The sequence below is a fragment of the Palaemon carinicauda genome, chromosome 44, assembly GCF_036898095.1.
Source record: "Palaemon carinicauda isolate YSFRI2023 chromosome 44, ASM3689809v2, whole genome shotgun sequence".
NCBI classification, from domain to species: domain Eukaryota; kingdom Metazoa; phylum Arthropoda; class Malacostraca; order Decapoda; family Palaemonidae; genus Palaemon; species Palaemon carinicauda.
In genome coordinates this window covers 53,287,539-53,314,201 of record NC_090768.1, presented here as the reverse complement: position 1 = coordinate 53,314,201, position 26,663 = coordinate 53,287,539, and the positions used below count along the sequence as shown (strand labels likewise).

Below are 26,663 nucleotides of genomic sequence, written 5' to 3'. Positions count from 1 at the left end.
GATTTTTTCAAGCCTTTTTTTTTAATTCAGTGCGTTATTAATATTCATATATTCTCCTCTGTTTTATTTTAAATCCTATTATTATTTATTGTATTTATTATTTGAATAATGCTAAGAATTTTTGTGACTTTATCTAAAGCGTTATTATTAGGTATTCATATGTTTTCCCCAATTTTCCTGAAATCCTGCTAATTTATCTTATTTTTTCATTTTTTTATTTTATTTGATATAAAACCGAAAAAACCAATGCGTTTTTCTTTAGTCCAGTCAGGTTTTGTAACATGAATACTTCATATCCATATAGAGGCTTTTACTTACTATGTTTTGACGTTGTTAATGGTTTATATATGACATATCTGTTTTGACGTTGTTACTGTTTTTTGAATGATTTATTGTTAATTTGTTCTCATCATTTATTTATTTCCTTATTTCCTTTCCTCACTGGGCTATTTTTGTCTATTGGATCCCTTGGGCTTATAGCATCTTGCTTTTCCAACTAGGGTTGTTGTTTGGCTAGTAATAATAATAATAATAATAATAATAATAATAATAATAATAATAATAATAATGTGCCTTCTAGGACCGGGATGTAATGGTAATATAGCTCCATGAAATTATTTAATTTTTTGCTTGCTTATAATTCTTGTGTCAATTGCAAGTATTTCGTATCAAATTCAATTTATAACTATGCGAAATTTAATGATTAGGGATTCATTGCAGAACGTAACAGGGTAAGACAGTTCAATGATTTATAAATTAATTCTTATATTGAATTAACCAATGTCATCATCATCATCATCATCATCATCATCATCATCTCCTCCTACGCCTATTGACGCAAAAGGCCTCGGTTAGATTTCCCCATTCGTCTCTATCTTGAGCTTTTGAATCAATAATTCTCCATTCATCATCTACTTCACACTTAATAGTCCTCTGCCTCGTAGGCCTGGGTCTTCCAACTCTTCTAGTGCATTGTGGAGCCCAGTTGAAAGTTTGGTGAACCAATCTCTCCAGGGGAGTGTGAAGACAAGGAAATTTTATATCGTCTATTTTGCGGGAAAATAAAACTTTAATTTTATATACTTGCCATGAATTTTATTGTGTGAAATAATAGTGAATATTAAACCGGTTGCATAATTGACGTTCAATTATACACAGGTCCAAATGTATCAGCTATAATCATTAATATAAATTTCAGTAATTGACATGTACATCTAGAATATAGTTTGGATATTATGAAATTAGAATTATATTTTAAAGTTATACAATACTTTTATTATTACTAGAGTGGTTTTTTTTTCTATTTGTCTATACGAAAATTGAGGCTTCTCTGAACATGGCGTTTGTTTATTGTTAGAGACTTGACATCAAAGTAATTGAGTTTTTTTTATGTCCCTTACGGCAAGGTAGCAGGACACTGGAATGTCAAGGCTACTTGGTACTCTATGGTATCCGTGCGTCTGCGTATGATATAGTTTACCTTTATGTAACAGAATAAATTCAAACAATAGGGTTGAAAATATCGTCAAATACTAAGCATGACCCCCCCCCTCTCTCTCTCTCTCTCTCTCTCTCTCTCTCTCTCTCTCTCTCTCAGTTAGACTAGATCATAAGTACTCTAAATGCTTAAAATGAATTGCTCCACCTAAGAACAAATGGAATCTATTAGGATGGACTAAAGAGTCTTCGATACATCTATAATCCTTGTAACTCACTCTCTCTCTCTCTCTCTCTCTCTCTCTCTCTCTCTCTCTCTCTCTCAGTTAGACTAGATCATAAGTACTCTAAATGCTTAAAATGAATTTGTCTACCTAAGAATCTATTTGGATGGACTAAAGAGTCTTCGATACATCTATAATCCTTGTAACTCACTCACTCTCTCTCTCTCTCTCTCTCTCTCTCTCTCTCTCTCTCTCTCACTAGAACATAACTAGATGCTTAAAAGGAATCGCGCTACCCAAGAACAAATGGAGTCTCCGCGGATAGACTAAAATGTCTTTGAGACATCCAAAATCTCTCTCTCTCTCTCTCTCTCTCTCTCTCTCACTAGATCATAACTAAATGCTTTAAAGGAATCGCGCTACCCAAGAACAAATGGAGTCTCCGCGGATGGACTAAAATGTCTTTGAGACATCCAAAATCACCCTCTCTCTCTCTCTCTCTCTCTCTCTCTCTCTCTCCCTCTCTCTCTCTCTCTCTCTCTGACACGGTGCAACCGCGTGCACTTGGAAACAATCCGAATTAGTTAAAGTCTTTGTCTTGCCATGTTGCTGGCAAGGTCACAGCATGGAGGTGGTAGGGATAAAGCCGAGGGTAGGGTGAGCAGGTGTCATGGCATATGGCGTGCAGAAGGTAATGGGAGTGAACCTCTCGCCTGTAGGAGACGAGAGATAGAGACGAGAGATGGATTGATCTTCGATCTATGGAACGTCTTGACACTATAGTGGTCGCATTTTTTTTAACCTTGGTCGCTGCCGGCACTTAGTACATACCAGAGAGGCATACTCCAGATATAGGTACTTCTAGTTTCCTTGTTTCTTTTGCGTCATAACCAAGGTATACTGTAGGTAGTTATATTTTCATATTTATTTTGTAATATATTAAGTTGTAAGTATTTAGTTCCAAGTTATAGGTAGCTTAGCAAGTAATAATAATAATAATAATAATAATAATAATAATAATAATGATAATAATAATAATGATAATAATATTATTAATGATGATATTAATATTAATAATGATAATAATAATAATGAATAATTAATAACAACAATAATAATAATAACAACAACAACAATAATAATAATAATAATAATAATAATAATAATAATAATAATAATAATGGTAGTATCTCAACGGGTGGCTGGTGCCCTGGCCAACCGACTACCAATGAGTGAATTTTGATGAAACGTGTTGAAGGCAATTTTAAGTGACCTTGAGATGTTTAAATTTTGCGTGAAATTGATAAGAGGTAAGAAACAGGTTAATTAAAGTGTAGTAAACTTAATGACGGTGTTTCTTGATACCTTGTGGAAAGATTTATGTGGTAACAGTCTAAAGAAGAGGTCCAGTAAGTAAAAGTCTAAAGAATATTAAAATATTTAGGGGAATTATTCGAGAGTTAGGTTCAAAGATTTCTCGGTTTTAATGCTTCACATTGTTATTATAATAATGATTATTACTATTATTATTATTATTATTATTATTATTATTGTTGTTGTGTTGTTGTTGCTGCTGTTGTTATTGCTATATCATTTATTATTATTACTATTATTATGATTTTATCATTTATTATTAATTATTTTTGTTATTATTTATTATTATTATTATTATTATTATCATATTTATTTATTATTATTATTATTATTATTATTATTATTATTATTATTATTATATCATTTATTAATCATTATTATTATTATTATTATTATTATTAGTAGTAGTAGTAGTAGTAGTAGTAGTATTAGTTAAGCTTCAACCCTAGTTGGAAAGCAGGATGCCTGAAGTCCAGGGGCCCTAACAGGAAAAAATAACCTTGTGAGGAAAAGTATTTAAGAAATAGATAAACTATATCAAAAGTAATGGATAATTAATATAAAATATCAGTAACAAGGTTAGAATAAAATGTCATTTATAAACTATGAAGAGGCAATCACATTAATGATTTATTTCGTGCATGAAAATTAAAATGACAGGAATTATATAAGGTTACCAAAATCAATGATTTACAGGCCATAGCTCAAAGTCGCTTTATGGTCATCTTCATATTAATGTTACCTTTTCATACTGACTTTTATAAAGGCAATTGCAATATGATTACGGTTGCCAAGTTTGACTCTTAGAAGGTCGAAGGTCAAGGTCACAATGTTTCTAGTTGGGTGATTCGAACACAGTTCCAATATATATATATATATATATATGCGATTTAGCAATTAGATTTTTAAATAAATTCAATACATTTCATACTCGCAGATACTCATGAATGACAAGGCAATCTGCTGGCATAACGCCAGCCTCATTTCATAACAGAAATATATATATATATATATATATATGAGTATCCTGCGAGTATGATATGTATAGAATTTATTTAGAAATTTAATTGCCAAATCGCATATTTTCGATAATTCAAAATACGTTGACTGACAGTGTAAACCTTTTAATATTGATGATCAATATTTTAATTGTAGTAATGATTAATTGTTAATACCCTTAGATTTTAAGGGTCGACGTTGTCCTATTTATATAGATCCACAAGAAAAAATAGTTTTTTTAAGGTCAGAGATTACAGAACAGGTTAGAATTGTTATAGAATTACTAGACGAAAAGAAAAAATAATAGTTAATTAGTTCATCTACATTTTTATTAGGAGTCACTAGTGATCATAAATAAGTCCTCTCTATTTTTATGGCAGACTTTTGATATATAAAAGATCTTATGTAATGTTGTTACTGTTCTTAAAATATTTTATTTTGATTATTTATTACTTCTCTTGTAGCTTATCTATTTCCTTATTTCCCTTCCTCACTGGGCCATTTTACTCTGTTGGAGCCCTTGGGCTTGTAGCATCTTGCTTTTCCTACTAGGGTTGTAGCTTGGCTTTTAATAATAATAATAATAATAATAATAATAATAATAATGATGATAATAATAATAGTATTATTATATAATAGTATTGAGTTATTTGTTAATCCATCATGAATAACAGAAACCAAAATAATATTGTTGACGTCAATTACGATACATCACCTCATTATCCTGATATTCAGAAATGTTTATTTAATTGATTTGGTCGTTATTCCAATGAATGTCAATAGAAAAACCATACTGCAAACATTAACAACAGGATAATGAATGAAATACTCTCTATAAGACCCAACCCTTGGCTAACCAAATCCACTCCCATCACATTACCTTTAATGAGCTGCTGTTAGTTCCTTGATCAAAGGATTAGACTCGAGGTCTCCTTGTTGGGATTAAGGATGTGCAATCAGATGTTGCAATGTTGTTTTGTTTATTGTTGTCATTGGTGTTACCATTGCCTACTTTTCTTCTTCTTTCGATTTGGACCTTGGGGAACTTTTTGACATGGTCAAAGGTGAACGGGTTGCCTTGTTGCAAAAGCACGTAGCCTATCTGCCCGTAGTGGCAGGGAAGCTGCTACTACTACTACTACTAATATTTTATTACTACTACTACTACTAATATTTTACTACTACTACTACTACTACTAATATTTTATTACTACTACTACTACTAATATTTTATTACTACTACTACTACTACTAATATTTTATTACTACTACTACTAGTACTACTACTACTATTTTATTACTACTACTACTACTACTACTACTACTACTACTACTACTACTACTACTACTACTACTACTACTCAAAGCCATAAACTCGAAATTTGAAACATTTCATGAACATGTCGGGGAAAAACAAAACATGTTTTCTACCATACAACCACAACTCGAAAAGGGAGTTAAACAGTAGTACCATGAATCTCCTATGGTATTTGCATTGTCAAAGAACCATAAATATTGAACAAAATCTCTATAGCAATCGGATCATAAAGGTTTAAAGGCCGCTCATGAATGGCAGAGGCAAGGAATAGTGACATTGCCTTAGACTCTTAGAGACTGGCCACATATACATACAGTATGATCAGCGCCCAAAGCCCATCTTCACCCAAGCTAGGACCAAGGAGGGCTGGGCAATGGCTGCTGATGACTCAGTAGATAGACCAAAAGGCTTTCCCCCCCCCATCCTTGGCTCAAAAGGATAGTGAGGCTACAGCGACCAAAGAAACTAACGAGTTTGAGCGAGACTCGAATCCCAATCTGGCGTTCACCAATCAGGGATGTTACCATGTCGGCCACCAAAATCCTAATGGGGCAAGTATTTGCATAACACTGTAGAACGAAACTGAAGTCACAGTAAGATATGGGAGCGTTGCCCCCTAAGCCCCCTTTTGCTAATGTTTTTTGTTTCTCTGAAAAGCAAAAATAAAAATGTATTTAGATCCAGAATACTTTCGTCTGTATTTTACTTCTATTACTTCTATTTTAGTATCAGCCCAACGCTACAGGATAAATAAAACACTAGAAATTAGTGAGATTTTTCTAATAATTAAATTTTCCATCTGATGTAAAATTTGGTTATGATCATTACAATTCTCATTATTTAGATTGTTGTTGTTGTTGTTGTTGTTGTTGTTGTGGTTGTGGTCGTAGACTAACTGTGCCATATAGAATAGGTCATTATTTGAAGTATGTACTTGAACTCATAAATATACTGTATACAGTATTAGGTTTGGTCTGTACATACTGCAGCTCAAGAACATGTAACCAAATATTTTTCAGCGGTCGGTTACATCTCTCTCTCTCTCTCTCTCTCTCTCTCTCTCTCTCTCTCTCATATATATATATATATATATATATATAAATATATATATATATATATATATATATCGTTATCATATATGTTTTTTCGCGTATAGTCTACCACATTTAACGAAAAATATTTACATATCCTCTCTCTCTCTCTCTCTCTCTCTCTCTCTCTCTCTCATATCGTAATCATGTTTGGCTTTTGTTCGTTTGTTGTCTACCACATTTGACGATAAATTTATCCACTTATTATTATTATTATTATTATTATTATTATTATTATTATTATTATTATTATTATTATTACTAACTAAGTTACAACCCTAGTTGGAAAACCAGGATGCCATAAGCCCATGGGCCCCACCAGGGAAAATAGCCCAGCGAGGAAACGAAACCAGGGAAAATATACCCAACCTAACAAATATTTGATTAAAATATCTTGATAATTTTATTAAAAAGTCTATTAAAAGACGTTTCAAATCTTGGAAATATTCAGTAATTCAAAAGATCTAAAATATTGACAACTCCAAGTAAAAGGTAATTGTATGTAGGCTAAAGAAAGAGCGTGGTGAACGGAGATCAGCTTAAAAGAAAGTGGAACACTTGAGCTCTTAATACCATAACAAAACAAGATTATCTCCAAACTGTTTTCTTTTTCTCTTTTCGTGCTTATATTTATGTGTATAGGTATATATGTACATATATCTATATAGATGTATGTATGCATATATATATATATATATATATAAAGTTTTTATTTATACATATGTATTATGCAGTATATTTATCTATCTATATGTAAAATAAATAAATATATATATACATATATATAAATCGGGTAAAACTCGCTGGTAAGAGACTGATGTCTCGCCAGGTAAATCCTCGGACAGCTAGATTAGCGTCAGGTTCGGATTTCCTTTTATGGGCTCTCGTGGCATGGTTGGTTTCGACCTGGCCTTTCATTAGAAGGGGCTAGCGTTCGATCCCAAGTATGAGGTAGAAATTTATTTCTATTTGAACACGATGTTGTGTTGATATTTATCCATATTGACTCATTAGGGGTAATTTGAATGAATTACTACCAATTGTGTCACGTGGTGGCCCGGGGAAATCGGGTAAAACTCGCTGGTAAGAGACTGATGTCTCGCCAGGTAAATCCTCGGACAGCTAGATTAGCGTCAGGTTCGGATTTCCTTTTATGGGCTCTCGTGGCATGGTTGGTTTCGACCTGGCCTTTCATTAGAAGGGGCTAGCGTTCGATCCCAAGTATGAGGTAGAAATTTATTTCTATTTGAACACGATGTTGTGTTGATATTTATCCATATATATATATATATATATATATAGAGAGAGAGAGAGAGAGAGAGAGAGAGAGAGAGAGTCAAAACTTTTCATGTTAAAGAAAATGACTTGTTAATGAAGCCTGTTGAAGGAAATATAACATTAAGGTGTTTATTTGAAACCTCATTTCTAAACTAAAAAAAAAAAAAACTCGCATATATTAAACAAAGATGACTTTGTTATGTTAATACCTACTATAGTCAATTTCTTATAATGAGGCGCATTTGCACCGAGTCGCAGCGGTGTCTTTTAGCTCGGAAAAGTTTCTTGATCGCTGATTGGTTAGAATTATCTCGTCCAACCAATCAGCGATCAGGAAACTTTTCCGAGCTTAAAGGGCACTCATGCGAATCAGTGCAAATCTGCCTCGCTAAAAGAAGTTGACTATAGATCATTTTCTCATCGGAAGAAAGAAAGTTACAGATTGAGAAAATAGATTATTTGTGTAATTGGATATATACTGATTTTGCAGCTATTGGAATCTTTAAATGTCATAGTTTAAGCATAAGGAAGTGACTTCTTGTCGTATGGGAATTCAAAAATTGCTCATGTCAATATTAGAGAGAATATTATAGTGAGAACTCAGAATTTATTAAAGAATAGGTGAAAACAGAACTATTTAGAAATCGTGACCTTAAGAATATTATAGTGAGAACACAGAATTTATTAAAGTATAGGTGAAAACAGAACTATTTCGAAATCGTGACCTTAAGAATATTGTAGTGAGAACTAAGAATTTATTAAGGTATAGGTGAAAACAGAACTATTTCGAAATCGTGACCTTAAGAATATTATAGTGAGAACACAGAATTTATTAAGGTATAGGTGAAAACAGAACTATTTCGAAATCGTGACCTTAAGAATATTATAGTGAGAACACATAATTTATTAAAGTATAGGTGAAAACAGAACTATTTCGAAATCGTGACCTTAAGAATATTGTAGTGAGAACACAGAATTTATTAAAGTATAGGTGAAAATCGAACCATTTAGAAATCGTGACCTTAAGAATATTGTAGTGAGAACACAGAATTTATTAAAGTATAGGTGAAAACAGAACTATTTAGAAATGGTGACTTCGAAAAAAAAAATCTTTGAATCTAAAGATTTTTGTCTTATGGAGTCTTAAACTCAAGTGAACTGAAGAACATTATATACCGAACAAAGTCAGTTTTGAATTTAAAGAAATATTTGTCTTACGGCCTCTTAAACTCAAGTGAACTGATGAACATTGTTTGCCGAACAAAGTCAGTTTTGAATTTAAAGAGACATTTGTCATATGAACTCTTAAACTCAAGTAAACTGAAGAACATTATCTGCAGAATAAAGTTAGTTTTGAATTTAAAGATATCCCAAGGAGCCCTTAAACTCAAGTAAACTGAAGAACATGATAACGAAGCCAGTTTTGAATTTAAAGAGAAATTTGTCTTACGGGCTCTTAAACTCAAACTGAAGAACATTATCTGCGGAATCAAGTTTAGTTTTGAATTTAGAGAGAAATTTGTCTTACAGGCTCACAAACTCAAACTGAAGAACATGATCTTCTCAACAAAGCCAGTATTGAATTTAAAGAGAAATTTGTCTTACGGGCTCTTAAACTCAAACTGAAGAACATTATCTGCAGAACAAAGTTAGTTTTGAATTTAGAGACATGTTTGTCATATGCGTTCTTAAACTCAACTAAACTGAAGAACATAATCTGCAGAACAAAGTCGATTTTGAATTTAAAGAGATATTTTTTTCATATGAACTCTTAAATTCAAACAAGAATGTGAACTACCAATAAGTCTTTCTTCATCTGAAATGTTGTAAGCCTTTAATAGTTAACAAAGAGAAATACCCCTTTCTTCGTGTTCTCAGCCAGTATTAGAATACGCCAGTGTTTATAGAGGAAGGATGCTGTTTTGCCCAGATGTTTTTTGTTGTTAATGGAGGAAGATGTTCAGGTGTTTATGAGGGTTGAAAGGTTGTTGAGATGCTGAGGTGGTGATATTTGGGGATGAGAGAGAGAGAGAGAGAGAGAGAGAGAGAGAGAGAGAGAGATGCAAATAGTGTTTTTGTCCTAAAAGTCAGTAAGTTATGTTAAGAATAAATATTTATACATTCTTTGAATATGAAAAGAGAGAGAGAGAGAGAGAGAGAGAGAGAGAGAGAGAGAGATGCAAATAGTATTTTTGTCCTAAAAGTCAGTAAGTTATTTTAAGAATAAATATTTATACATTCTTGAAATATGAGAGAGAGAGAGAGAGAGAGAGAGAGAGAGAGAGAGAGGCAAATAATATTCTTGTCCTAAAAGTCAGTAAGTTATTTTAAGAATGAATATTTTTACATTCTAGGAATATGAGAGAGAGAGAGAGAGAGAGAGAGAGAGAGAGAGAGGGAGAGAGAGAGAGAGAGAGAGAATTATTTATTTTAGGTTTCCCATTCTCATGTAAGGAGCTTAAAAAGAGAGAGAGAGAGAGAGAGAGAGAGAGAGAGAGAGAGAATCGTCAGCTGGATGCTGCAGTTCGTCTTCAATAGATGTGATTTGCGTGCGTGCGTGCTTATGTGTGTCAAGAACAGACGAGGATGCTCATCCTGGTGGAAGAGAAATTCTAGAAACCTTCTCTTGTGACATAGGAGCGAATCTGGTTACCAGAAACGGGACGGTTACTTGAGTAATACTTAATTTGCCTACATGCTTCCTCCCAACCTATTTTCAAACCCTAGATGGTATGTCGTTACGTATTATAATTGATCTTCGCCTTCTTTCATTGGTATTTTAATTATAAGGAAAAACATTAGTCAAAAACATAAAAGTTAATAGGAAGTTCCATTACTCTACGATTAAAATTGTGGCCAGGAAGCTGCTCACAAACAAACACACACGCAAACAAACAGGGGGGGGTAAACATATTTTTTATAATAATTTCATTTTTATTGATACCCTTGTAGTAAAGTTACCAGGTAGTAATCAACAGAATGGTCTTATTTCATAGCATCAACAACCAATTAATTTATCTCAGACTACGTCGATGACATTCAAATAATTTATCAGTTTGTGGCGCCAACAATGAATTAATTTACCTGAGACTATAGCATTAGCACTCAACCAACTTATATCGGACTTTGGCATCAACAACCAACCAATGTATATCAGACTAGACACCAACAATCAACCAATTCATTTCTGACTATGACGCCAACAATCAACCAATTTATCTCAGACTATGGCGCCAACAATCAACCAATTTATTTCAGACTATGACGCCAATAATCAATCAATTTATTTCAGACTATGACGCCAATAATCAACCTATTTATCTCAGACTATGACGCCAACAATCAACCTATTTATCTCAGACTATGACGCCAATAATCAACCTATTTATCTCAGACTATGACGCCAACAATCAACCAACTTATTTCAGACTATGACGCCAACAATTAACCTATTTATCTCAGACTATGACTCCAACAATCAATCAATTTATCTTGTGTTAAGGCGCCAGCTATCAAACAATTCACCTGAGACTATTTCACCAGCGATCAACAAATTTATCTCTTGAATATGGCATCCAAATGAAAGGTCGAGATGTCTTCATAACTTAATTATATACTCCATTAATTCCTAGACCCTCTCTAGTCCTCTCCACGTCCTCTCTTTGTTTACACGTAACTCGTTATGTAATGCTTTGATACAGTTATCTTGACCTTTGACCTTTTGATATTTTATACACCGATGACCCTTGCACGTTCGTGCGTATGTGTACACGCATACGATGAATGAGAGCAAAGATAATAGTTCAAGTTGCTTTGAGTGTATATGCTTGCATAAATTTCCATTTATTTTGTTACAAGAAAATAACTTTCACTGTATTTTCTGGTAGACAAACTACTCGTACGAAATTTGTTGTCCACGGGCTTTTGCGCTCTATTTTATGTTTCTGATTAATACATTCTCCATTTAGTTGGGTATCAAACGAACCATTTTTCTCTTGTCTCCTTTCATTGCCTTCCCCTTCCTCTCCGTTATTGAAGCGGCTGTCAGATTTTGTCACATGGACCCAAACATTGAAACATGGCTGGATTGTTTCTTTTAAATCTTTCACCCCTTAAAAAAGTTGCCTTTTCATCTTTGAATTCCAAATGAACAGTTTTGGTATATGGGGAAATATGTGTCCGAAATATCTCCATGGTAGAAGTCAATGTGGGGAAAATGCCCAAATGCAGGCAAAGGGACACTCCAAAATCAAACCGTTGCTCTCTAGTTTTGTGTAGTGCCATAGCCTCTGTACCATGGTCTTCCACTGTCTTGTTAGGTTTCTCTTGCTTGAGGGTACACCCAGGCGAGCTATTCTATCAGTTTTATTACTTCCTTTTCTCATTGGGCTATTTTCTCTGTTGAAGCCCTTGGCCTTATAGCATCCTGCTTTTCTAACTAGAGTTGTAGCCTAGCTATTAATAATAATAATGCCATGAAGAAAACACCATGCCTTGTCTAATAATTATGGGTATTAAAAATCCACAGTTATATATGTTGTATATTTAAAAAATACAGGAGCTTTCGCATAATAATAATAATAATAATAATAATAATAATAATAATAATAATAATAATAATAATAATAATAATAAATTGTAGTCTTGATTGAAAAGATCATACGATATTCATATCCAGAGAGCTTTTTCAAAATGATAATAATAATAATAATAATAATAATAATAATAATAATAATAATAATAATAATAATAATAATAATAATAATGATGATGATAATAATAATAATAATAAATTGTAGTCTTGATTGAAAAGATCATACGATATTCATATCCAGAGAGCTTTTTCAAAATAATAATAATAATAATAATAATAATAATAATAATAATAATAATAATAATAATAATAATAATAGTCTTGATTGTAAAGATCACACGATATTCATATCCAGACTAGATAGCTGACGGCCAGACTCCAGAAATAAGAGAAGCGAATTGGCTATCCTTTTTTGGAATGCTGAAAGAAAAAAACATCTCCATGCAAAGCCTTAACTACTAAAAGACTGCACACCAAGAGGAATAATAAAAAAAAATATCATAAAAACTTGTTTTAAGGATAACGCGTGTGTACTTGCGCAATAGTTAGCCTGGAGGTATGCGTTTTGGTAGCTCTTCCTAGAAATAAAATCGTTACATTGCATTTTTCTCTTATCCCTGGATGCCTTGAATGACTACAGTAATGAAGGGCTTGGGAGAACTGATGATTTTTTATTTTTTATTTTCATAGATGGTTATAATAGTCTTCCTTTTGAAGGACGGAGTCTTTATGTTCTATCTTGATTGCTAGGACCATTTTGAATGCTTCATTCTCTCTCTCTCTCTCTCTCTCTCTCTCTCTCTCTCATTATAAAACATTTGTTTGTATACTTTTACTAGGAGATGCATTTCTCTCTCTCTCTCTCTCTCTCTCTCTCTCTCTCTGTATATATATATATATATATATATGTGTGTGTGTGTGTGTATCTATATATATCCCTCTCTGAGTGGGATACCTTAACGTGGTGTAAGGTGTTGTTTATCGCCATTGTCAGCAAAGCTGTACTAAGTCAGAGCCACGCATACTAGGTTGGTTGGCCGTGAACGATCAGATTAAAATCTCCCACCATCAACAACCCCTAGTGGCCAGCGTGATGAAAACTGGCCAAACCCCAGACATGAATAAGGACATGTCTCTGGCCTTTGTCCTACAGTGGACCTGAAACGGGTGCATTTGTTGTTGTTGTCGTTGTTGTTGTTGTTATTGTTGTTGTTAATAGGTATTACTTTACAAAACTGTTCAATCTTTGGCTTTTGCTTTAGAATTAAGGGGGGTGGATAATAATAAGATAATAATAATATCCCATGCAATATGCTAAAATACTTAGATATTTACCTCCGCCAAAGAAGTTGGAAGGAGGTTATATGTCACCCCCCTGTTTGTTTGTTTATGAACAGTTTCCTGACTACAATAGTAATGAAACTTACAAGGATTATCTTATTTAAAAAGCTGGAAATGATTAAATTTTGGAAGGTCAAGGTCAAAGGTCAAGCAAAATGTCCAATTCACGTAATCAGCCATAATTTTGGACATCGTTATCACAGAGACTTCAAACTTGGCTCATATTTGAGTGTATGAAAATCCACGCCAATTAATACATATTAAGATCATAGGTCAAGGTTGAGCAAAGGGTCGAGAAATAAGCTGCGGCGGCGGAGGTCTGCGCTCTACTGAGTGGCCCTCTAGTTTCATTCTGAATTGATTAGACAAACAATTTAAAGTAAGTCCATTTTGGACACAAAACAAGTCAGTGAACCGATTTGGCTACATCTTGATTGGAAACCCAATTTAGGAAAGAAATCCATATGAAACTGGTTTGTGATTGAAAGTTGTACCAAATATGGAGAACCAGAATACGGACAAATTGCCTTCGTATTTTCTCTCTCTCTCTCTCTCTCTCTCTCTCTCTCTCTCTCTGTGGGATGTGTTTGATGGGCAAGGAAGTGGAGGAGGTGAACCAGAATACTGACACATTACCTTCGTATATTCTCTCTCTCTCTCTCTCTCTCTCTCTCTCTCTCTCTCTCTGGGTTGTGTTTGTTGGGCAAGGAAGGGGAGGAGGAGGAGGAGATGAAGGAGAAGCAGGAGGAGGAGAGGAGGAGGAGGAGGAGGAGGTGGTGAAGGTAATATGGCAGACAGACACTTTCCAGTTCTGGCCCCTCCATGTAAGGAATCGTCTGGTCCAATCACTGTTACCATAACTGGCAGATATCTGAGGATCACTTTTCCATCATTTACATGGAAGTGATATTAGATCGTCATGTTGACATATTTGGTCCATTTACTTCGTTTAAAAAAAAAAAAAAAAAAAAAACAGGTCTCTTGTACCGTATCTAACTGGTCATCACCAGTTAGTTCCTTTGGTCGCTGCAACATCACCATCCTTGTGAGCTAAGGATGGGAGTTTGGAGGAGCCTATTAGTCCATCTGAATCATCAGCAGCCATTGCCTGGTTTTCCTTGGTCCTGCCTTGGGCGCTGATCATTAGTATATATGGTCAGTCTCTAGGGAATTGGCCTGGTTGATAGGACAGTGTCAGTGTTCCTTGCCTCTGCCATTCATGAGCGGCCTTTATACCTAGAAATAAAGCAGTATTTTTATAATTATTACTTTTATTTTATATTGTTATAAATGATGATTCTTCTGTCGTTATTTCACATAGAAGATAAAAAGAGCAAAATTATATGACCTACTAACTGGCAGGATTTTGCCAATTCAAATGGCCGGCATTTCCTATCAGCTTCATCCAATTTATTCTATGCTCAGAGCAATTTATTTTTTTATACATGGCTCATATTTACTTCTTTTTGTGTCAATGTTTCTCTTGTTGTTACCTTGTTTTTATTTTTTTTTTTTAATCAAACCTACTTATTTTGCTTATAAGGACGAGAAAGTTCAAACTTGCGCGCACATGCATATATATATATATATATATATGTATATACAGTATATATAAATATATATATATAGCCTATATGTATATATATATATATATATATATTAATATATTAATATATATATATATATATATTAATATATATACACATATATATATATATATATATATTAATATATATATATATATATATACATATATATATGATATATATATATATATATATATATTAATACATATATATATATATTGATATATATATATATATATAGAGAGAGAGAGAGAGAGAGAGAGAGAGAGAGAGAGACTGCAGCAGTATACTTATTTGCTATTATTGAATATTTGGCAATTTTCTTCCAATTTCACTGACTATAATCTTCCACCCTACAAGAAGCAGGCCTCTCTCTGATTGGTTACTCAACCATATGATGATATTGTAATTGCATTAATGCCATTTCCAGTCTATAAACAAGTTGCTAAATGTATTTGACATAAATTTAGCTATATTAATGCACCGGTGTAATTAAAACGTGTGATTGTTAGTAATTCTTAAACATTTTATCCCCAAACATTTTCATCGACAGGGATTGATATTCTGTATATGTATAATTACTGACGTATTTTCGTTTTATAGTTTATATATGAAATATCTGTTTCAATGTTGTTAATATTTTTTAAAGTATTTTATTTTAATTGTTCATTACTTATGTCGTTTATTTATTTCTTTATTTCCTTTCCTCGCTGGGATATTTTTCCCTGTTGGAGCCCTTGGGCTGATAGCATCCTGATTTTCCAACTAGGGTTGTAGAGTAGCTAGTAATAATAATAATAATAATAATAATAATAATAATAATAATAATAATAATAATAATAATCTTCTTCTTAGTCTGCATCTTTTCCCACTTCTATGTGGGGTCGATGTTTCTGGCTAGCGTTCTCCATCTACCTCTGTCCCACACTTCATCGCCGAATAATAATGATAATAATAATAATAATAATTGCCACTTTTGTTTGCTATTTGATTATTTAAAACATATCCGGTCTATCTATATTCTTCAGATACCATTTTTTACTGTTTAGGAGACTTGGCCATCTTGAGGAAATGTATGTAAACTATGGTTATGCCATGTTTTTACCTCCGCCAACGAAGTTGGAAGGAGGTTTTGTTTTACCCCCCTGTTTGTGTGTTTGCGAGTGTGTTTGTTAGTGAACAGCATCCTGGCCGCGATTTTAGTCCTTGGGTAATGAAACTTGCAGGGATTAACTTTTATGTTAAAAGCTGGAAATTTTTAAATTTTGGAAGGTCAAAGTCACGGTCAAGCAAAATGTCCATTTCACGTAATCGGCCATAATTTTGGACATCGTTGTCACAGAGACTTCAAACTTGATTCATATTTGAGTGTAGGAAAATCCACGTCAATTAATACATGTTAAGGTCAAAGGGCAAGGTCAAAGTCGAGCAAATGGTCGAGAAATAAGCTGCCGCGGCGGAGGTCAGCGCTCTACTGAGTGCCCCTCTATGTTGGAGTCAGGTATTAGTAAGAATAATATAAAGTTTGGTTTAAGTATATTTTCCATGCTATGATCTTCAAATTGATTTAAACAATAATTATTTGTTTTTCTTTTTTCTGGTATTTAAATAATTCCAAATTATAATATCCACTACTAAATATGAAATTGATTTAAAAACTATATTTTTTGTTTATTTTTAAGGGTTCCAATTGTAGACTAAATTGTGGAATATACCAAAGAAGAGTCGATTAAATGTGTTAAGCAAAGTGACTCACTGATATAAAGCATATATGATTCACTCTGGTCATCATTTTCTTATTAGGTTTAAACTGGAGGACGAAACTGGACATTATCAGATTGGAATGTTGATGATCAAAATTTCATCTCTCTCTCTCTCTCTCTCTCTCTCTCTCTCTCTCTCTCTCCCAAATACATGGGACAGACTTCCAGCGGTAAACGAATTCAAGAATAAGTTAGACATCATAAAAACTCTAAACAAACTAATTCGTTCTACTCAAGAACAAATGGAGTCTCCGCGAATGGACTAAAAAGTCTTTTGAGACTTCCAAAATCCTTGTAACTCCTTTTGAACTAATCTCTCTCTCTCTCTCTCTCTCTCTCTCTCTCTCTCTCTCTCTCTCTCCCAAATACATGGGACAGACTTCCAGCCGTAAACGAATTCAAGAACTAAAAAGTCTTTTGAGACTTCCAAAATCCTTGTAACTCCTTTTGAACTAATTCTCTTTCTCTCTCTCTCTCTCTCTCTCTCTCTCTCTCTCTCTCTCTCTCTCTCCTTGAGATAACCCAGGTTATTAGTCATGCTTATTCAGTATCCCAGTGATCTATGAGCAGCAGAACCAAAATACATTGAGATGCTCACCCTGCATTATGTCCTGTCTCTAGTAATCCTTTGGAGCCAAGTCGTCCAAGTCCTTAGATGCCCCGAGATAGCCATACCATCGTTGTTGATATTTTCTCCTTGGGTAATTGAAGGCTGATGTATGAGTAACTGTTCGAGCTAATGATAGCCTTGCACACTTAGCAGATATGTGGGGCGCGCGCGCACGCGCAAAAACATCCACCCTCTACCACTTGACGCTTCAAGTGCATTCCTGGGTCCACTTGTATAGATTTCTCACCCTCACTTGACGGGGTATCCACTTGTCAAAGTGGAGTCCCAACTTAGGTGGATGAGTTTTGTTGCCTGTAATTGGGTGAGATACATTTTCCTTGTTGTTCTAATGGCTTCCTGAAGGAATTATGTCTTGTGTCTTTTTTGTGGTATAGATTCGTCTTGTTAATAAGATATTGTTTGGGTGTTGTTATTATTATTATTATTATTATATTATTATTATTATTATTATTATTATTATTATTATTACTTGCTAAGCTACAACCCTAGTTGGAAAAGCAAGATGCTTTAAGGCCAGGTGCTCCAACAGGGAAAATAGCCCAGTGAGGAAAGGAAATAAGGAAAAATACAATATTTTAAGAACAGTAACAACATTAAAATAGATATTTCCTATATTAACTATAAAAACTTTAACGAAACAAGAGGAAGAGAAATAAGAATAGTGTGCGCGAGTGTACCCTCAAGCAAGAGAACTCTAATTCATCTATATGAATAATATTTTTCATTTGCCAAGACAGGATTCTACGGAATGAAAGAGAAAGCTACATCGTCTAAGTTCTTGAAAAGAACATTAATTTAAAGTTTTTATTTGATTTGGAAATATCCTCAGCCTTGACTTGAAACTCTTATCACCATGCAAGATCTGATTCAATCGTCCTTGGTTGCAAAAAAAAAAAAAAAAAAAAAAGTGTATCTAACGTGATCTTGCTTACACCATATCAATCAAATTGCTTGTGTCAGCTCTGAACATCTATGTAGTTTGAAATTGTAGGTTTACAAAGGAAAAAATCAGTTATTTTGACAATTATTTATATTGTCTTTAATGTCCTGTTTAAATAGAGCATCATCATCATCATCATCATCTCCTCCTCCTACGACTATTGACGCAAAGGGTCTCGGTTAGATTTCGCCAGGCGTCTCTATGTTGAGCTTTTGATGCAATACTTCTCCATTCATCATCTACTTCGCGCTTCATATTCCTCAGCCATGTAGGCCTGGGTCTCCCAACTCTTCTAGTGCCTTTTGGACCCCAGCTGAACGTCTGGTGAACTAAATAGAGTATATTCATATTCATATTATATATATATATATATATATATATATATAATTAATTAGGATTGGTTATAGAGGCATTATTCATAAATTGAGTGATTTATCACTAACAAAATAAACTATTAAGCTTATCAACCATTTGAAATGTCAGCTAGGGCAACAGATTTAACAGACGAGAACTGATACTGATTTAGTCACAACACAAAAATCTTTAAATTTTATCAAAATCGCCATTGAAGATATTTTGTTTACGTATGAGCCTTAATTACTGTGTATACTCTAATGAAAAACAAATACCAACTTTATATATTTTTACTCTCCTCGTTTTTAGAGAGTGAGAGAACCAGGCTGGGAAGCACATTACTTAAACAGTTTAGTTTTATCACTATTTTATATCCCTCTTAAAACTAACTCGTCAGAAACCTACCCATAAATCTCTCTCTCTCTCTCTCTCTCTCTCTCTCTCTCTCTGGGATGTGTTTGATGGGCAAGGAAGTGGAGGAGGTGAACCAGAATACTGACGCATTACCTTCGTATATTCTCTCTCTCTCTCTCTCTCTCTCTCTCTCTCTCTCTCACATAACAATTATGTGATGTTATGCTCTAGAGATATTAACATTGGGATCTCTCTCTCTCTCTCTCTCTCTCTCTCTCTCTCTCATAACAATGATGTTATGCACTAGAGATATTAACTTAACATTGGGATCTCTCTCTCTCTCTCTCTCTCTCTCTCTCTCTCTCTCTTCTGTAAACCCTGCCTTCATAAACAGTCTTGATATAAGGGGAAGAGGAGGCAGCGTCTGCCATGTTTGGCTAATCGAAGATTTCCCGAAGCTAAATTTAACTTTTCAACTCGAAAACTCTGTTGACATATGGATGGGAGAAGGAAGATTATCAGATTACAGTTTCATTTTCCAGTTTTAACTTCTATATTAGGCATTTGTGTGTTTACATATATACCGTATATATATATATATATATATGATATATATATATATATATATGTATATACATATATAATATATATATATATGCATATATATATATATATATGTATATATATATATATATGTATATATATATATATATATATGTATATATATATATATATATATATACATATATATACATACACACAAGGTTGAGATATGAAATACTAAACCCTTTATTATTATTATTATTATTATTATTATTATTATTATTATTATTATTATTATTATTAGTTAAGCTACAACTCTAGTTGGAAAAGCAGCATGCTATAAGCCCAAGGTCTTTAACAGGGAAAATAGCCCAGCAAGGAAAGGAAATAAAGAAATAAATAAACTGAGTAACGTAGTTATAAAATCATACAGAGAGAGAGAGAGAGAGAGAGAGAGAGAGAGAGGAGAGAGAGAGAGAGCAGTGAAATGATTTCCAAATATGGAATCAGACAAACCTTCCCTTTAGCATTAGTTAAATAAAGACATTCGTAGATTTTTTAAAGCTCCATTGGTTTTACATAATTATGGCCCTCCACCATTTCCGAGTCTATGTAGAAACTCCTTGTTTGTTAACTTATAGGACGGGGCGAAGTTGGCCATACGCCCGGCTATAGGACATCATCGCCTAGCTAATTTATGATGTAGTAAATAAAACCGAGCGGTGGGCTGTATTTCAAAAATTTTTTTTTTTTTTTTTTTTTTTTTTTGCACATTTACCTTTCTCCTAGTGCCTGTGTACATTTTACTATACTTGAAAACCGGCCGTAAGAAAAATGTAAAAATCCTGGAATAAATGTTGCTAGGCATTTACCGTTTTAAAAACGTTAAAGATATTGCGGTCACCAACCCGTAAAAAATGTAATAATTTCCATTTTTTACATAACAGTTAATCCCTGCAAGTTTCATTACTCTTCGATTCAAATTGTGGCCAGGAAGCTGTTAATAAACAAACACACAAACAGGGGGCAAAAATATCTGTCAATTTTTCTTACACATTCACCTCTAAATATAAACTTTCCCTTTTCAGTAATAATCTAACGTAAAACATATCCCAAGGACTGGTCCGTGAATGTATGTACAGTATACAAGTTCCCTAACCCTTATATCCATTGATTATTTGATCAATACCCTCGCTGTATATGACATTTGCACGCCATTCATTCCAGCGTCAGAGAAGTACAGTTCCAGACACCTGGAAGTTATTATAATTATTATTAATACTTGCTGATAATAATAATAATAATACCTTTCCTCACTGGGCTATTTTCCCTTTGGGGCCCTTTGCGTCAATAGGCGTTGGAGGAGAGATTACTTGCTAAGCTACAACCCTAGTTGGAAAAGCAGGATTCTATAAGCCCAGGGTCTCCAAAAGGGAAAATAGCCCAGTGAGGAAAGGTATTATTATTATTATTATTATTACATGCTAAGCTACAACCTTAGTTGGAAAAGAAGAATGCTATAAGGCTAGGGGCTTCAACAGGGAAAATAGCCGAGTGAGGAAATTAAACAAGGAAAAATCAAATTTTTTAAGAACAGTAACAACATTGAAATATTTCCTATATAAACTTTAAAAACTTTAAAAACTTTTTTTACCGCTTGTTTCAAAATTCCATTTGAGATTTCCATTAACTAGAGAAACTTAGGAGGTCAGTGATTATCAAAAAATCGGAGGGGGTTGCGTGTGTCTACATATCTATGTAAATATTTACCCATCCTTTTTGACGGGTCATGTACACTAGCGAATATATATATATATATATATATATATATATATATATATATATATATATATATATATATATATATATATATATATATGTATGTGTATATATATAATTATATATATATATATATGTGTGTGTGTGTGTGTGTGTGTGTGTGTGTGTACTGTATATACACACGTTTACTTACACAGTAATTTACATTTCGGACTAAAACGAAAGTGTAATTACTCCAAGGCTTTTTTTTTTTTTTTTTTTTTTTTTTTTTTAATTAAATGTCACGGGGAGCAAAACATCCACAGCACTTAGAAAAAATAATTATTTTTCTTTCATATACTGGCATGTTGCGTATAATTTTCTACAGCAATTCTATGAATTTGAAAATCATAAAGTAACTACTATCCCACGAGAACTACATTTATGAAATAGAGAAAACGCTATTTATGTGGTGAAGTCATTGGAAAAGAGCTATTTGTGGTGTGAAATCATAGGAAAAATGCTATTTGTGGTGTGAAATCATAGGAATAAAGCTATTTGTGGTGTGAAATCATAGGGAAAATTCTATTTGTTGTGTGAAATCATAGGAAAAAAGCTATTTGTGGTGTAAAAAATTTTCATTAGCATAAATTTAAATATTGAAATCATCGGAAAAAAGCTATTTATGGTTAAAAATGTTGATCAGCAAAAAATTTTAAATATCGAAGTCATAGGAAAAAACCTATTTGTAGTATGAAAATGTTCATATGCAAAAATTTTAAATATCGAAATCATAGGAAAAAAAAGCTATTAATGGTTAAAAATGTTTATCAGCAAAATTTAAAAAACCGAAATCATAGGAAAAAAAACTATTTGTAGTATGAAAATGTTCACATGCAAAATTTTACATGTTAAAGTCTAATAAATATTTTATTTCTTTTGCAGGATGTGGTGGACTATAACAGGCAATTTTGGAAACATCTTACCAATTGACTGGAGTAAGACTTACACACGTCAGCAGTATCTACCAGTGCTCAACCTAAATGAGGCAAAGGTAAGGCTTTCATGACCCTTCCTCACTTCAAGGCCATCATTTGTGGAGTCACAGCCTTGGAGTCTAATAATATGGCTAGGAAATGAAGGTTACACCCAGATATTTCATTGAAGAACAACTGATTTTTTATACATTTCATTAGAGAACAACTGATCTTTATACATTTCTTTGAAGAACAACTGATTTTTTTTTACATTTCATTGAAGAACAACTGATTTTTTTTTAAATTTCATTGAAGAACAACTGATTTTTTATATTTTATTGAAGAACTACTGGTTTTTTACATTTCATTGGAGAACAATTGATTTCTTTTATATTTCATTGAAGAACAACTGATTTTTTTTATATTTCATTGGAGAACAATTGATTTCTTTTACATTTCATTGAAGAACGACCGATTTTTATACATTTCATTAAAGAACAGCTGTTTTTTTATCATTTCATTTAAGTACAACTTATTTTTATACATTTCATTAAAGAACAGTTTTTTTTTACATTTCATTGGAGAACAACTGATTTTCTTACATTTCATTGAAGAACAACTGATTTTTTTTTTTACATTTCATTGAAGAACAACTGATTTTTTACATTTCATTGAAGAGCAACTGGTTTTTTTACATTTCATGGAAGAACAACTTATTTTTTCACATTTCATCGAAGAACAATTCATTATTTTTACATGTAATTGAAGAACAACTTTTTTTTTTACATTTCATTGGAGAACAACAGATCTTCATACATTTCTTTGAAGACCAACTTATTTTTTTTTCACATTTCATTGAAGAACAACTGATCTTTATACAGTTCTTTGAAGAACAACTGATTTTTTTACATTTCATTGAATAACAACTGATTTTTTATATATTATTGAAGAACTACTGTTTTTTTCATTACATTGAAGAACAACTGATTTTTTTACATTTCATTGAAGAACAACTGTTTTTTTATACATTTCATTGAAGAACAACTGATTTTTATAAATATCGTTGAAGAACAGCAGTTTTTTTTACATTTCATTAAAGAACGACTGATTTTTTTACATTTCATTCAAGAACAACTGAATTTTTTTAACATTCCATTGAAGAACAACTGTTTTATTTTTAAATTTCAGTGAAGACCAACTGATTTTTTTACATTTCATTGAAGAACAACTGATTGTTATACATTTCATTAAAGAACAGCTGTTTTTTTTTTTTACATTTCATTTAAGAACAACTGATTTTTATACATTTCATTAAATAACAGCTTTTTTTTACATTTCATTAAAGAACTGATTTCTTTTACATTTCATTAAAGAACAACTGATTTTTATATATTTCATTAAAGAACAGCTGTTTTTTTTCCATTTCATTGAAGAACAACTGTTTTTTTTACATTTCTTTGAAGAACTCCAGATTTTTATACATATCAATGAAGAACATTTTTTCTTGTTACATTTCATTGAATAACGGAAAAGTTTTTTTTTTATTGATCATTTTGGGTTCAGTTAGTTATTTCATGTTTTATGATGTCTTTTTTCCTTAATACTATTATTATTAACATTTCACACATCAAGTAGAAGTAGACGATGGAGAAAGAGGAGGGTATAGTTTTAATAAAGGATCATTGGTTTTGAAGTATACTTGGCAGAGATTAAATATATGATCAAGGGGTTCGCAGTTTTGTGTTTAGTTCAGACTACATGGAAGATCCAGTTGGTAGGAGAAGGGTAGGTGAAAATGATATCTGATCCTTATTTAAGGAAAATCTGTGATTAGTAGTTAATATATGATCATAAAAGTTAGCTTTTTAAGATAAAAAAACTCATCATTTCCTCTATCTTGCTTGCACACTCAATTTTTTAATGTGGAGGCTCTTCCTTTCTAATAGTACGTTTACCCATATGCTGTAATCAGCTATTCGTAGGGCTTCCTCTAAACCTTCCTGTAAGCACACCCAAATTGTACACACTCTTTACCAACCTATCGTATTCAATTATACCACAAGTTCAAATCTCAGAATAAAATAATCCATCCTTTCTCTCATACTAGTAATTTTTACCAATCCTTTGCATCCCTACATTTCTCATCATCTCAATCCTCATGTTTTAAATATGTACTATGTAAACAGTTCATCTCAATTGCTTCCACTTTTTTCTTTCCAGTTCATTTATGATCTACACTTCACTTCCATAGAGAAGAGTTGGCTCAACAATTCCTTTGTGCATTCTAATGAATATTCATGTACATAACTCTCAACCTTCTCTGCTTCACCTATTTTATGACATCTGTTTCCTCACCCTACCATCCTCTGAAGTGTTTTTCCCCAAATACCTATAGAAATCTATTACTTCAAAAGTGGTCCTTCATATGGCAAAGGCAGTTCTTTATTCTCTGGAGTGGACTTTTCTTAAGAACTTAAACTTTGTAGGCCATTTTTTTCTCTCGGGCTTCAACGATACGCAGGCGATTAATCTACCATCTCAGCTAAGTTGTAAGATGCTGAGAATTGTAAGAGTATGGGCTTAATATCCAACACTTCTTGCTGCTTCTTCTTGGTTTCATTTTACTGTCATAACTTTACTCTTGCACAATCTGCAATTTTTCTAAACTGTTCCTAATCATTTTATCTCACCCTGATTAACTTACTTCTACTGTCCTTTTTCTAAATTCTTTCTCCACTCCTTCCAAAAAACAATTAAACGACCACAAAGGAATAACACTATCTTATCTCTTTCCCATTTTTACACAAAACGAGTCACTATTACCAACAAAGTCTAACATACTTAGTTTTTATCATAAAAACTTTATGGCTACGAACAAATTATCATCTCTGCCAGACATTAACAAAGCAGTTTAATATTTCAGGCATTGACAAGTCCTGCAGATGACAGTGAAAGAACTGCAGAGGAGGATGCAGAAGAAGAGGAAGTGGCTCAGGACCTGGACCTCCATCACCTGATACTCAATGGTCTCAGTGCAGAGCCTGTCAAAAGTGCTGAGGAAGTCATAAAAGAAATTGATGACCTTATGCAGGCAAGTCTTGGAAACTATAAAAGACATGTTTTGTTTAAGTAGTACAATACAAAATACAGTTGGTGCAACTTAATGTGCCATTCTGTATATTTAAATCGGCGTAAGGATTTTTTTGTCATCTCTTCCCTTTTGGGGTTAGATTTGAAAGGAATTCACTCCATTCTCTTCCCTCTCAGCTCCAATTAGGGCTAGGTCTACATCTGTCTCTCGTTTCAGCATTTTGCTTGGCCTTTCTACAGGTCGTCGTTCTACCATGTGTATATTTACTGTTCTCTGACTAACTGTTCCTTGTCCTTTTTTATCGCATGTCCAAACCTTCTTGATCTTTGAGTTCACTGTTTGTTTTTTCCAGTTTCTGGACATCGCACCCCTCCATCTATTCCTCATGCTACTCTCTACCTTACTATTCTCTCTCAAGATATGTTTCATATTCCAGTATTGTACTCTAAAGTAATAGAAGTGCTCGCTCTCTTCCAAGTCCTGCATATCAATCACAGCCTAGTTCTCAACTCTTGTATCTAACCCATTTGCCTGTAATATATGTCGAGAATCTGAAATCTCTTGTTCCACGTAGATTTTGTGATCCATAGCACCTTTTATGACACTGTTCATCACCCCCCAAAAACAACTGCATGACCAAATTCCTGATTGTACCTTTTCCTGTGCTTCCCTTCCAGTCACCAATAGGTTATTTTTTCTTACCACTTCACCTTTCAAACATTTCCACCACTTCTTCCTCAGATTTTGCTTTTAGCTCTAGGTCATCTGTATGCAGAAACTCCCACATTCCTCCTTTTGTGCAGTATGATAAACTGCAAAGGGCAGATCATTGATGGACTCAAAATTCTCTCAAGATCTGAAATATTTTACATTATGAAGAATTTTTTTTCTTTACAGTGGATTCTGAAATAAATTATCATATTTACATAACCTGTTATCAATACAGTATTGTACTGTACTATTAATACAGCAATTTCAGTAAAATATCAGTTATATTATTTTTCATCGCT

General features: G+C 33.0%; 1 protein-coding gene across 1 annotated transcript in view; it reads left to right on the top strand.

Annotated features, from left to right (window-relative positions):
• Positions 1 to 26,663, top strand: part of LOC137634421 (serine-rich adhesin for platelets-like) — a 64,779-nt gene that overhangs the window by 13,504 nt on the left and 24,612 nt on the right. Inside the window, 2 exon segments of the mRNA XM_068366816.1 lie at positions 22,531 to 22,639; positions 25,486 to 25,653. Of these exon segments, the coding sequence (XP_068222917.1) occupies positions 22,531 to 22,639; positions 25,486 to 25,653 (277 nt within the window).